The 13,746-nt window shown below is 48.0% G+C and overlaps 1 protein-coding gene across 10 annotated transcripts in view; it reads right to left on the bottom strand.

Annotated features, from left to right (window-relative positions):
• Window positions 1–498: 498 nt before the first annotated feature.
• LOC139409604 (Scm polycomb group protein like 2) overlaps window positions 499–13,746 on the bottom strand; it is a 42,930-nt gene continuing 29,682 nt past the window's right edge. For 4 of the 10 annotated variants that reach the window (XM_071155016.1, XM_071155018.1, XM_071155020.1 and 1 more), the window contains 7 exons: window positions 12,372–12,746; window positions 8,837–9,040; window positions 8,361–8,516; window positions 6,081–6,206; window positions 4,361–4,579; window positions 3,777–3,946; window positions 499–3,378 (listed from right to left, as the gene is read on the bottom strand). In XM_071155016.1, coding sequence (XP_071011117.1) covers window positions 3,253–3,378; window positions 3,777–3,946; window positions 4,361–4,579; window positions 6,081–6,206; window positions 8,361–8,516; window positions 8,837–9,040; window positions 12,372–12,746 — 1,376 coding nt within the window. In that variant the 3' untranslated portion in view covers window positions 499–3,252. The remainder of the gene's footprint in view (window positions 3,379–3,776; window positions 3,947–4,360; window positions 4,580–6,080; window positions 6,207–8,360; window positions 8,517–8,836; window positions 9,041–12,371; window positions 12,747–13,746) is intronic. The other 6 variants (XM_071155017.1, XM_071155021.1, XM_071155022.1 and 3 more) reach the window with 5 other exon arrangements.

Genomic DNA, 13,746 nt, shown 5'->3' with positions numbered 1-13,746 from the left:
GCTTCATATGTTATGGCAGAGTTGGCAAAACAATGACCCCCCAATTGATCCAAATAATCATGATATCTTTGTCAGATAAGCCTACTTCACAGTTAACATTTAATTAAGAACGTTTTTGGGCAAAGTCTACCCACAAGGCCATTATTATTACTAGCATTTCTAATAGGCTACATATTGAGTGATCCACAAATGCGCTCAACAAACAGACAGAGGCAATTTTGCTGGACATGATTTGGCAGATTGCTACTGTGCTAGGTTTGGCTTTTCAAGCCGATAGTGGCTTACAAGGGCTGGGATAATATCAATGTGGCTTTGATTGGTTAGTAGCTGGGAGATTTTTGTTTGACAGTTTGTGAAGGATTATATTTAAAAAGTGCATGTTCTTTCAGAATTGCATGGCGAGGTCATAGGTGGGCTGGTAGCTACTTGTAGCTCACGATCTACCTGTTGGAGACCATGGCTCCGGACCATACACAATAACAAGAGGACACAAGCTGCTTTCCATTTGGGATATCTATAAAACAGAAAATACACTTTTATTTCAGGTGTGACTTTATAAACAAGCATGACTTACAGCATCTTTTTCAAGTAATTAGAGCTTATTTAAAAGAATTTAACAAGAACACTGTGTTCTTGTGTTGCTTTATGGCACAATGAGTCCTTAACTTCAACTCACCAGCAACAGAAGAATGGTTTACAATACCCAGAACAGAATGCTACAAAAGTTTATTAACCAAGACGCCCTGAGAGATCTCAAAGTAAAGCAAGGCAGGTTCTGCTGTATTATGTTGAGGACGTTTCAACTAAAATATATATAAAGCATTAAAAAGGCAGTATGAAATATAGTGTCCCTCCCTCACCCATAATCTTTACATTTCTACTTATATATAAATGTCATTAAAATATTTATTTTCTACAAAAATGTACATTCTTGTGTCTGATATTTATGGTTAAACCTGTTTTAACAAATGGTCCAACTGACAACATGACTTCCTGCAGGGACCAATAGCAGGTGAGGATATCTCCGACTCGGACTAATATTAAAAGACGCTACACAGGATTTTTTGTAGAATTTTTGAATTGTAAATTCAGACTGTGTTATTTAGTGGAATTGTTTTGTTTGTCATTCCCTGGTTGCTACACTGTTCGCTCAATTTCAGTTTATGTGAGAAAACAAGCACTGAATAGTGTAGGGAATCATTGTACAATTTAAATTGCAGAGCGATTCCCACTTGATAACACAGTTACAAAGTCAAACTATTACATTTTGAGGCGAATATCACAGTCAATCACAACACTGGCCGGTAAGCAATACTGTGAAACACACCATCATTCCACTATTTCTGTAGATATATTATGGACATTTTCTGAAATTACAACACAAAATTTAAATTTAAAAAATCCTGTGTATAGCACCTTTAATATCAAACTGAAACCTAGATAGAAAGCCCTTTAATATGTCCCCTTTACTCTTGAAACTAGAACGAGCTGTCATCTGAAATAACTTCTAGAATCACAGAGCAGTCATCTGAAATAACTTCTAGAATCACAGAGCAGTCATCTGAAATAACTTCTAGAATAACTGACCAGTCATCTGAAATAACTTCTAGAATAACTGACCAGTCATCTGAAATAACTTTTAGAATCACAGAGCAGTCATCTGAAATAACTTTTAGAATCACGGCGCAGTCATCTGAAATAACTTCTAGAATCACAGAGCAGTCATCTAAAATAACTTCTAGAATCACAGAGCAGTCATCTGAAATAACTTCTAGAATAACTGACCAGTCATCTGAAATAACTTCTAGAATAACTGACCAGTCATCTAAAATAACTTCTGGAAATAAATTAAAATAATCTTTCTCGACAGTTCTGTATTGATGAAAACTGGACAAAGCCTCTGTGCTTGACACCACCAGTAGGGGCGATCTCTTTAACAGCATGACCTTCATTAATCCCCACATCAAACACCACACTCACAGGGAATTTCAAAAGCACAGCCTGATTATCTCCACTGGTTGGAGGTTGATGGTCTGTGTGCCTGTCCGTCTGACAGGCATTAGATAAAACGTTTAGCTGTTTACGACAATGGCCATCTTACATTGGGGAAAGTCACCTGCTAACACTAGTAACACATTTCACCCTTTACCATGAGAGGCTAGTGACCGTCATGGCAACAGGCCAAAGGTCTACCTTAAACTGCAGATCATCCAGCATCATGGACACATTATTGAACTAACAGGAATTGAAATAGACAACAGACATTCTGCAGCTGTAAACAGGTTTAGCATCTAATATCGTCACTGTTAAATTTATATACACATCCTCCTTATTAACAGGATATTCATGATAATAAAAACAGAACGTCATAGAAGAAAACATTGTACATCTTTGGGATCCAGAAGCAGGATGAAACATTACTCAGTAAAAAGTCTTAGTATGTCCTAGTGTAGGTTAGTCAGTCTGTGCTATTCAATGTAAACACTATGGAGAGAGTCTGTTGCTTTGGGATCCAACCAATCACAGCCTTCTGTGTTTGGCTTGCCCAGCTCTGATTGGCTGGGGAGGGGATGAGGTAATGTGGTGTCAGCGATGCACAACGCATGTTTTCACTGATCCACACCATGTGTTTCCATGTTTCCACACTGTCTGTATGTTAGAGGCATGTTACCACAGATAACATAACCAGAGTGAGAGAGCTCAGAGATAAAGAGGGCTTAGTGCAGGCTGGGGGCTAGAGGGGGCTGTGTGCCCCTGAAGAGACTGTTAGAGGTTGAGTATTGGGTCACCTGTAAGAGACGCTGTGGGACATTGTGGTAGGATGAGCTGTTTCTCACCTGGGGTCTGTGAGGCCGGGCTAATCTGGGACCTGCTACAGCTTGCCCCGTTTCAGCTCTACAGCTTGCCCCGTTTCAGCTCTACAGCTTGCCCCGTTTCAGCTCTACAGTTTGCCCCGTTTCAGCTCTACAGTTTGCCCTGTTTCAGCTCTACAGTTTGCCCTGTTCTTTTCTGTTTTTCAGTCCATTTGCCCTGTTTCAGTCTGTTACAATTCTACAGTTTCAGCCCTACAGTTAGCCCTGTTTGTCTGTGTTTCAGCTCTCCAGTTTCACTTCTACAGTTTGCCCTGTTCCATTCTGTGTTTCACCTCTACAGTTTGCCCTGTTTCATTCTGTGTTTCAGCTCTACAGTTTGCCCTGTTCCATTCTGTGTTTCACCTCTACAGTTTGCCCGGTTTCATTCTGTGTTTCAGCTCTACAATTTGCCCTGTTTCAGCCGCTCTATGTGGTGACACAGCTTCAAGGCGGGCCCCAGCTTCAGACCCATGTACTTCATCACCATGTCACTCCTCAGCAGCATCAGGGCCTTGCCGTCAATCTCCTGAGGATGGACAGACACGCAGGCAGAAAGACAGGAGAGAGAGACAGGTAGAGAGAGAGAGAGAAATAAGCCAGGATTAGCATCATTCAGAAGAAACCATGCACACTGGCATATAACCATCAAAACAGTAGTTTTCCCTCTACTCTAGTGGTTATAACTATGGTCAGTAATAATCGTTTACTAGTGGTTATAACTCTATGGCCAGTAATAACAGTAGTTTGCCCTCTACTCTAGTGGTTATAACTATGGCCAGTAATAACAGTAGTTGTCCCTCTACTCTAGTGGATATAACTATGGTCAGTAATAACAGTAATTTTCTAGTGGTTATAACTCTATGGTCAGTAATAACAGTAAGAATGGTAGTTTTCCCTCTAACTCTATGGTCAGTAGTCACTCACGTGTTTCCTGAACAGCTCAGCGTGCGGGGCCAAGGCTGAGGAGTCGGCGTCGCTCACAAACTGCATGACCTCATCGATGGACCAGGTAGAGGGGTTCCTGCCCAACCCCGCCCCCCTGGGGGTCTGTGTGTCAGGGCCCGTGGGCTCGGGGCCCGTGGTGGAGCTGGCGGCTGGAGAACAGAGCAGTAAGACACGGTGAACTAGTCTACAGCTCATAGTAGCTGCAGAGATAAACAGCAGGGGGGGAAAATGGGTCTTCCTTGTGGTAATCCACAGATATTAGTTTTGGGTTTAGACAGTGACCCGTTCACATCCACCATTTGATTATGGCCCATAAGATAGTTTCTGAGCCATTTAATGTCGGAGTTGTTTAAATCCAGGGCTCGGAATTTGAACATTAAGATGGTACGATCTACTGTTGCCACTACGCTACTTCAAAGAGATTGCAATGATCAAATATTCCAGGGATGTGTGTCTTCAAACAAAAGTTATCCCCATAGCAGCAACCAGACTGACATGGAGAGCATAGCAGGTTATTGGATACAGCAACACACCATGAGGACAGAGGCTCTGACAGGGCCTACCTTCCACTCCTCTGTTGGTGTGTGTACAGGGGAGGTCCGCAGGGTTGGAGGCAAGGCGGTGCAGTGGCGTGCTGTGGGCGCGTTCGGGGCCATGGCATGGGTAATAGGGGCTGCTGGCCTGGGAGTGGTAGTCAGAGGTGCTGCGCAGCATCATGGAGTTAGAGTCCATGAAGCACTGCTCCTTCAGAAGGCTGTTCTCCTCATGGGGCAGAGTATCTGCTAGAGACATCGTCCTCTGTCTTATTAGGCCCTTACTCTAACCTCTATCTGTCCAATCCCAAGATACAGTGCATCCCCTTGACTTTTTACACATTTTGCTACGCAACAGCCTTATTCTAAAATATTATTTTTATTCCCTCAGCAATCTACACACAATACCCCATCATGACAAAGTAAAAACAGGCAGATTTTTTTTGCAAACATAATAAAATAAAGATATTATTTTGAAAAAAAACGTATTATTATAATATCAAGACTTGTTGGGTATGCTGCCACAAGATTGGCACACCTGTATTTGAGGAGTTTCTCCCATTCTCCTACTGCAGATCCTCTCAAGCTCTGTCAGGTTGGATGGGTAGTGTCGCTACACAGCTATTTTCAGGTCTATCAAGAGATGTTTGATCTGGTTCACGTCCGGACTCTGGCTGGGCCACTCAAGGACATTCAGAGACTTGTCCTGAAGCCACTCCTGCGTTGTCTTGGCTGTGTGCTTAGGGTCGTTGTCCTGTTGGAAGGTGAACCTTCGCTCCAGTCTGAGGTCCTGGGCGCTCTGGAGCAGGTTTTCAAGGATCTCACTGTACTTTGAGCCATTCATCTTTGCCTCGAACCAGACTAGTCCTCCAGTCCCTGCCGCTGAAAAACATCCCCATGCTTCACCGTAGGGGATGGTGCCAAGCTTCCTCCAGATGTGAGACTTGGTATTCAGGCCAAACAAAGAGTGTAATCTTGGTCACATCAGACCAGAGAAACGGTTTCTCATGGTCTGAGTCCTTTAGGTGCCTTTTGGCAAATTCAAAGCGGGCTCACGTGTGCCTTTTACTGAGGACCCTCTGGCTACTCTACCATAAAGGCCTGATTGATGAAGTGCTGCAGGGATGGCTGTCCTTCTGGAAGGTTCTCCCATCTCCACAGAGGAACACTGGAGCTCTGTCAGAGTGACCATCGGGTTCTTGGTCACCTCCCTGACCAAGGCCCTACTCCCCCAATTGCCAAGTTTGGCCGGGTGGTCAGCTCTAGGAAGAGTCTTGGTGGTTCCAAACTTCTTCCATTTAAGAATGATGGAGGCCCCTGTGGTCTTTTGGATCTTCAATGCTGCAGAAATGTTTTGGTACCCTTCCCCAGATCTGTGCCTCTACACATCCTGTCTCGGAGCTCTACGGACAATTCCTTCGACCTCATGGCTTGGTTTCTGCTCTGACATGCACTGTCTACTGTGGGATCTTATATAGACAGGGTCTGAATACTTATGTAAATAAGGTATTTCTGTTTTGTATTTTTAATTTCATTTTTTTTTTCTCGCTTTGTCATTCATTATGTGGTATTAGGTGGAGATTGATGAGGAAAAAAACCATTTAATGCATTTTAGAATTGGTCACTGATCATCAAAAGGTCTTAGAGGTTGGAGAAACAAGCTACATATGATTTGTGTTGATGTACTGGATGTGTGTAATGTGAGCCAGTAGACAGACGGTGGTGCTAGGTGCTGATTGTCTGATGTTACCTTCTGAAAGGTGTGCCTCGGTGCGCAGTAGTTTAGGGGAAAGGGGGGCTGCGTAGGGGGATGCGTCTCTAGATAGACGTTTCATCCCCTGGCTCAGTGATGGGGCCTCCAACGCCTCCTCCTTCACTGGAACACAGACAAACGCATAGGGAAGAGATGGTGCTACAGCTACAGGCACGCTGCCAGTACAGACACGCTGCCAGTACAGACACGCTGCCAGTACAGACACGCTGCCAGTACAGACACACTGCCAGTACAGACACACTGCCAGTACAGACACACAGGGAAGAGATGGTGTCACAGCTACAGACACACAGCCGGTACAGACACACAGCCGGTACAGACACACAGGGAAGAGATGGTGTCACAGATACAGACACACAGCCGGTACAGACACACAGCCGGTACAGACACACTGCCGGTACAGACACACTGCCGGTACAGACACACTGCCGGTACAGACACACTGCCGGTACAGACACACTGCCGGTACAGACACACAGGGAAGAGATGGTGTCACAGCTACAGACACACAGCCGGTACAGACACACTGCCGGTACAGACACACTGCCGGTACAGACACACTGCCGGTAGAGACACACAGGGAAGAGATGGTATCACAGCTACAGACACACTGCCGGTACAGACAGACTGCCGGTACAGACACACTGCCGGTACAGACACACTGCCGGTACAGACACACTGCCGGTACAGACACACTGCCGGTACAGACACACTGCCGGTACAGACACACTGCCGGTACAGACACACTGCCGGTACAGACACACTGCCAGTACAGACACACTGGGAAGAGATGGTGTTACAGCTACAGACACACAGCCGGTACAGACACACTGAGAGTACAGACACACTGCCAGTACAGAACCACTGAGAGTACAGACACACTGCCAGAACAGAACCACTGCCAGTACAGACACACTGGGAAGAGATGGTGTTACAGCTACAGACACACTGCCAGTGCAGACACACTGCCAGTGCAGACACACTGCCAGTGCAGACACACTGCCAGTGCAGACACACTGCTAGTGCAGACACAGCTAGTGCAGACACAGCTAGTGCAGACACACTGCTAGTAAATTCAATCCAATTTTATTTGTCACATACACCTGGTTAGCAGATGTTAATGCGAGTGTAGCGAAATGCTTGTGCTTCTAGTTCCGACAATGCAGTAATAACCAACGAGTAATCTAACCTAACAATTCCACAACTACTACTTTATACACACAAGTGTAAAGGGATAAAGTATAAGTACATAACGATATATGAATGAGTGATGGTACAGAACGGCATAGGCAAGATGCAGGAGATGGTATAGACTACAGTATATACATATGAGATGAGTAATGTAGGGTAGTACAGACACAGCTAGTACAGACACAGTGTAGAGATGTTGTGAAACACAGCTACTGACAGAGCTACACATATACACAGTGCACTGTCCAAGACAAAATGTATCATTGAATGTACATGTACTTCCTTGAGAACAATGTCAGGGTCCTGCAAGACACTATGAAAGCCATGGCCAAATTCTAATAGGCACTTTGTTACCTGTCCTGGTCCTGTCTAGGTTTTGTTACAGTGTTACCAAAGTTACCTGCCTTGGCGGTGGGGCGGGGGCGGTGCCTTGGCGGTGCGGCGGGGGCAGTTACTACCGGCCTTGGCGGGGGCAGTTACTACCGGCCTTGGCGGGGGCAGTTACTACCGGCCTTGGCGGGGGCAGTTACAACCGGCCTTGGCGGGGGCAGTTACTACCGGCCTTGGCGGGGGCAGTTACTACCGGCCTTGGCGGGGGCAGTTACTACCGGCCTTGGCGGGGGCAGTTACTACCGGCCTTGGCGGGGGCAGTTACTACCGGCCTTGGCGGGGGCAGTTACTACCGGCCTTGGCGGGGGCAGTTACTACCGGCCTTGGCGGGGGCAGTTACTACCGGCCTTGGCGGGGGCAGTTACTACCGGCCTTGGCGGGGGCAGTTACTACCGGCCTTGGCGGGGGCAGTTACTACCGGCCTTGGCGGGGGCAGTTACTACCGGCCTTGGCGGGGGCAGTTACTACCGGCCTTGGCGGGGGCAGTTACTACCGGCCTTGGCGGGGGCAGTTACTACCGGCCTTGGCGGGGGCAGTTACTACCGGCCTTGGCGGGGCAGTTACCTGCCTTGGCGGTGCTGTGGGGGCAGTTACCTGCCTTGGCGGGGTAGTTACCGGCCTTGGCGGTGCTGTGGGGGCAGTTACCTGCCTTGGCGGTTCTGTAGGTATAGTTACCATATTTACTGTAGGTGTATATGTTGCTGAAGGGCTGGGAGCTGAAGAGGAAATGACTCTGCAGCGTGCGGCACAGCGTCTCCAGGAAGCGGAGCACAAAGGAGGCGCTTGAGGCTGAGGGCAGCTTCACCAGACGAACTCCACCATCCATCCTCACTAGGGTCAGGGGGCAGAGGTCAACATGTGGTCAAACACAGAGGTCAACACAGAGTCATTATCAGTTGACTTGCGATATGACAGGTCTGTGGCGTGTCGGTGCAGGTCTGTGGCGTGTCGGTGCAGGTCTGTGGCGTGTCGGTGCAGGTCTGTGGCGTGTCGGTGCAGGTCTGTGGCGTGTCGGTGCAGGTCTGTGGCGTGTCGGTGCAGGTCTGTGGCGTGTCGGTGCAGGTCTGTGGCGTGTCGGTGCAGGTCTGTGGCGTGTTGGTGCAGGTCTGTGGCGTGTCAGTGCAGGTCCGTGGCAGTTACCATCTCCTCACCACTGACAACCTCTCCTCCCCCAGCGTGTGCCTGTAGAGTTCTGAGCAGCACCTTTGGTTGGTAACAACAGTCTAGACAAGTCTGAACTGCCTGTTGTAGCACCGCGTTAACAGGACCTGGCCCAAAGTGGTCCGGAAGACGCTGCATCTGCTTCCTGTCCAGGTGAGGCCCACAGGTCCCATGCTTGTTCACATACACACACACTGATAACACACACACACAAAGAGAAACAATTAAAATGGAGGCACACACTGATATAACACACAAAAGAGAAACATCAGGGCTTGACATTTTACTTGATCAAATTACAACACTGCCCCATTTAGGCTCTCCTGGAAGATGGCTGGCCACAAGTGCTGAGCAATTAATCAAAATTCTGTCGGTTCAATTACTTGAATTACATTTAATTGAGTCCAACGTGCCTTTCTCAAGAGACAAATCAAATAATTCACAAGAGAAAACAAGTGGGACGCTGGGCTGAAAGGAGATTTCATTAAACAAAAATTCAACCTTGTTTCTTTGGACACTGTGTTAACTAACCTCCGGACGAGCTTCAATGCTATACAACTCTCCTTCCGTGGCCTCCAACTGCTCTTAAATGCAAGTAAAACTAAATGCATGCTCTTCAACCAATCACTGCCCGCCCATCCAGCATCACTACTCTGGACGGTTGTGACTTAGAATATGTAGACAACTACAAATACCTAGTTGTCTGGTTAGACTGTAAACTCTCCTTCTAGACTCACATTAAGCATCTCCAATCCAAAATTAAATCTAGAACCGGCTTCCTATTTCGCAACAAAGCGTCCCCGTCACAATGCTGCCAAACATACCCTTGTAAAACTGACTATCCTACCGATCCTCGACTTCGGCGATGTAATTTACAAAATGGCCTCCAACACTCTACTCAACAAATTGGATGCAGTCTATCACAGTGCCATCCGTTTTGTCACCAAAGCCCCATATACTACCCACCACTGCGACCTGTACGCCTTCGTTGGCTGGCCCTCGCTTCATACTCGTCGCCAAACCCACTGGCTCCAGGTCATCTACAAGTCTCTGCTAGGTAAAGCCCCGCCTTAGCTCACTGGTCACCATAGCAGCACCCACTCGTAAAACGCGCTCCAGCGGGTATATTTCACTGGTCATCCCCAAAGCAAATTCCTCCTTTGGCCGCCTTTCCTTTCAGTTCTCTGCTGCCAATGACTGGAACGAATTGCAAAAATCACTGAAGCTGGAGACTCATATCTCCCTCACTAGCTTTAAGCACCAGCTGTCAGAGCAGCTCACAGATCACTGCACCTGTACATAGGCCATCTGTAAATAGCCCATCCAACTACCTCATCCCCATACTGCATTTATTTATTTATCTTGCTCCTTTGCACCCCAGTATCTCTACTTGCACATTCATCTTCTGCACATCTACAATGTCAGTGTTTATTTGCTATATTGTAATTACTTCACCACCATGGCCTATGAATTGCCTTAACTCCCTTATCTTACCCCACTTGCACTCACTGTATATAGACTATGTTTTGTTTATTCCATGTGTAACTCTGTGTTGTTGTATGTGTCAAACTGCTATGCTCCATCTTGGCCAGGTCACAGTTGCAAATGAGAACTTGTTCTCAACTAGTCTACCTGGTTAAATAAAGGTGAAATAGAAATGAAATAAAAAGTTCAGCACATAATAATAAGCACATAATTAATAATAATTAATAATAATTAACTACAATGACCATAATCCATTGTCCAGTTTTTTTCTGGCTCAGAGAGGAAGAAGCAGAGCAAGAGGTTTCACACTCGTCAAAACTCGTCTGTCCAAAAGAAGCACAATGCGTTTCAATGGGTTTATTTCGGACCTAAGCTTGTCACCTGACTTCCCGCCTACGACACACACACAGACCGCATGAAAGAGGAAGGTAACACAAAGATGACAAGGACAGAGACATTTTATTTCTTCATATTATAAGCTCAACAATGAGCACATGACTATAGGCTACCTGTAAATGTTCCAAAATGCAATTAGCGGGAAAAAACACGTTTCAAAAATGCACCACACGCACAAGTGGTTTGTCCAGGACAAGATGATATGGATAAATGTCAAGCCCTGAACATACAAAGATAAATAATTGAAATCAGGGTTCAAACATATTTTGAAAGATGACTATTCCATTACTTTTAACCAAATTTCCACGATTTCTCTATGTACATATACAAAAGAAAGTGTAATGTGGTATCAATACAGCGGCTGCTCCCTGATTCCCTGTACCATCTCCTGTTATTGAGCAACGCACTTAACCCCCCCTAAAGTAGAATACCTGTTAGACAACCCTCAGCCTGGAGAGATACTGGGTGGTCAACCCTCAGCCTGGAGAAATACTGGGCGGTCAACCCTTAGCCTGGAGAAATACTGGGTGGTCAACCCTCAGCCTGGAGAAATACTGGGTGGTCAACCCTCAGTCTGGAGAAATACTGGGTGGTCAACCCTCAGTCTTGAGAAATACTGGGTGTGCAGGCTTTTGATCTATCCCTCCTCAAACACATCAAAGCCAGTCAGGTTGAGTCGGCATCCGACCATAAGGCGCTACAGAGGTTAATGCGTACGACCCAGTACAACACTGGGGGCAAGCTTCCTGACATCCAGGACCTATATACTAAGCGGTGTCAGGGGATGGCACAAAAAAAATGTCAAAGACTCTAGCCACCCTAGTCATAGATGGTACTGGAGCGCTAAGTCGAGGTCCAAAAGGCTCCTTAACAGCTTCTACCCCCCCCCCCCTGTTTTTACACTGCTGTTACTATCCGTTTATTATCTATACATAGTCACCTTACAAATTACGTCGACTAACTAACTACCCCTGACATTATTATTATTATTTTTTTTAAACCTTTATTTAACTTTGCAAGTACGTTAAGAACAAATTATTATTTACAATGACGGCCTACCCTAGGCCAAACCAGGACGACGCTGGGCCAATTGTACGCCGCCCTATGGGACATTGACTCGGTACCCCCCCCCCCCCCCCCCCCCCGTCTACAGCCTCCGCATTGACTCGGTACCCCCTCCCCCCGTCTACAGCCTAACCCCAACCCCCTTACCCCTCAGCCTAACCCCAACCCCCTTACCCTCAGCCTAACCCCAACCCCCTTACCCCTCAGCCTAACCCCAACCCCCTTACCCCTCAGCCTAACCCCAACCCCCTTACCCCTCAGCCTACCCCTAACCCCTACCCCTCAGCCTACCCCTAACCCCTACCCCTCAGCCTACCCCTAACCCCTAACCCTCAGCCTACCCCTAACCTGGTGGGCTGCAGCTGGTTAGAGGGGCGGGCTGCAGCTGGTTAGAGGGGCGGGCTGCAGCTGGTTAGAGGGGCGGGCTGCAGCTGGTTAGAGGGGCGGGCTGCAGCTGGTTAGAGGGGCGGGCTGCAGCTGGTTAGAGGGGCGGGCTGCAGCTGGTTAGAGGGGCGGGCTGCAGCTGGTTAGAGAGGCGGGCTGCAGCTGGTTAGAGAGGTGGGCTGTCATCAAGTTTACCTGTAGAGACCACAGAGCTGAAGCAGTCCTGTTGACCCCCTGACAGCTTGCCATCCGCAGCACCTGAAGAGACTAGGTTCTGGAGCACCTTGGGCTTCCTCTTGCTGCCAGGTTTAGGGCCTCTCTTCTTGTGAGGCCTGGGAGCCAGCAGTGAGTTAGAGGTTGGAGCCGTGCCGTTCTGAGCTGCAGCTGCCTCCGCTACAGCCTTCAGCAGGGCGATGGTCTCACTCTTGGGGCGCCGCCCCCGCACCCCCTTCCTGACAGGCAGCGGGGGCAGGGGGCTGGGAAGCCGGAAGGGCGCAGGCATGGATCTACGGCTAGGCTTGGAGGGGGTGTGGGCTGCTGTTAGGACATGCAGGTTCTTTGGCAGGTTGACTGGAAAAACAACAGAGGGATTATAAGATTTCAGTGCAACAGACATGGAGGGTTACGCTGGGATACAGCCTCTACACTGGCTGAGGAGTTACGCTGGGATACAGCCTCTACACTGGCCGAGGAGTTACGCTGGGATACAGCCTCTACACTGGCTGAGGAGAGTTACGCTGGACTACAGCCTCTACACTGGCTGAGGAGTTACGCTGGACTACAGCCTCTACACTGGCTGAGGAGTTACGCTGGGATACAGCCTCTACACTGGCTGAGGAGAGTTACGCTGGGATACAGCCTCTACACTGGCTGAGGAGAGTTACGCTGGGATACAGCCTCTACACTGGCTGAGGAGAGTTACGCTGGGATACAGCCTCTACACTGGCTGAGGAGAGTTACGCTGGACTACAGCCTCTACACTGGCTGAGGAGAGTTACGCTGGGATACAGCCTCTACACTGGCTGAGAAAGGAGAGTTACGCTGGGATACAGCCTCTACACTGGCTGAGAAAGGAGAGTTACGCTGGGATACAGCCTCTACACTGGCCGAGAAAGGAGAGTTACGCTGGGATACAGCCTCTACACTGGCCGAGAAAGGAGAGTTACGCTGGGATACAGCCTCTACACTGGCTGAGGAGTTACGTGGGATACAGCCTCTACACTGGCTGAGGAGAGTTACGCTGGGATACAGCCTCTACACTGGCTGAGGAGAGTTACGCTGGGATACAGCCTCTACACTGGCTGAGGAGAGTTACGCTGGGATACAGCCTCTACACTGGCTGAGGAGAGTTACGCTGGGATACAGCCTCTACACTGGCTGAGGAGTTACGCTGGGATACAGCCTCTACACTGGCTGAGGAGTTACGCTGGGATACAGCCTCTACACTGGCTGAGAAAGGAGAGTTACGCTGGGATACAGCCTCTACACTGGCTGAGAAAGGAGAGTTACGCTGGGATACAGCCTCTACACTGGCCGAGAAAGGAGAGTTACGCTGGGATACAGCCTCTAC

Source organism: Oncorhynchus clarkii, chromosome 5 (assembly GCF_045791955.1).
Source record: "Oncorhynchus clarkii lewisi isolate Uvic-CL-2024 chromosome 5, UVic_Ocla_1.0, whole genome shotgun sequence".
Lineage (NCBI taxonomy): Eukaryota > Metazoa > Chordata > Actinopteri > Salmoniformes > Salmonidae > Oncorhynchus > Oncorhynchus clarkii.
This window is presented reverse-complemented; position numbering and strand designations above follow the sequence as displayed.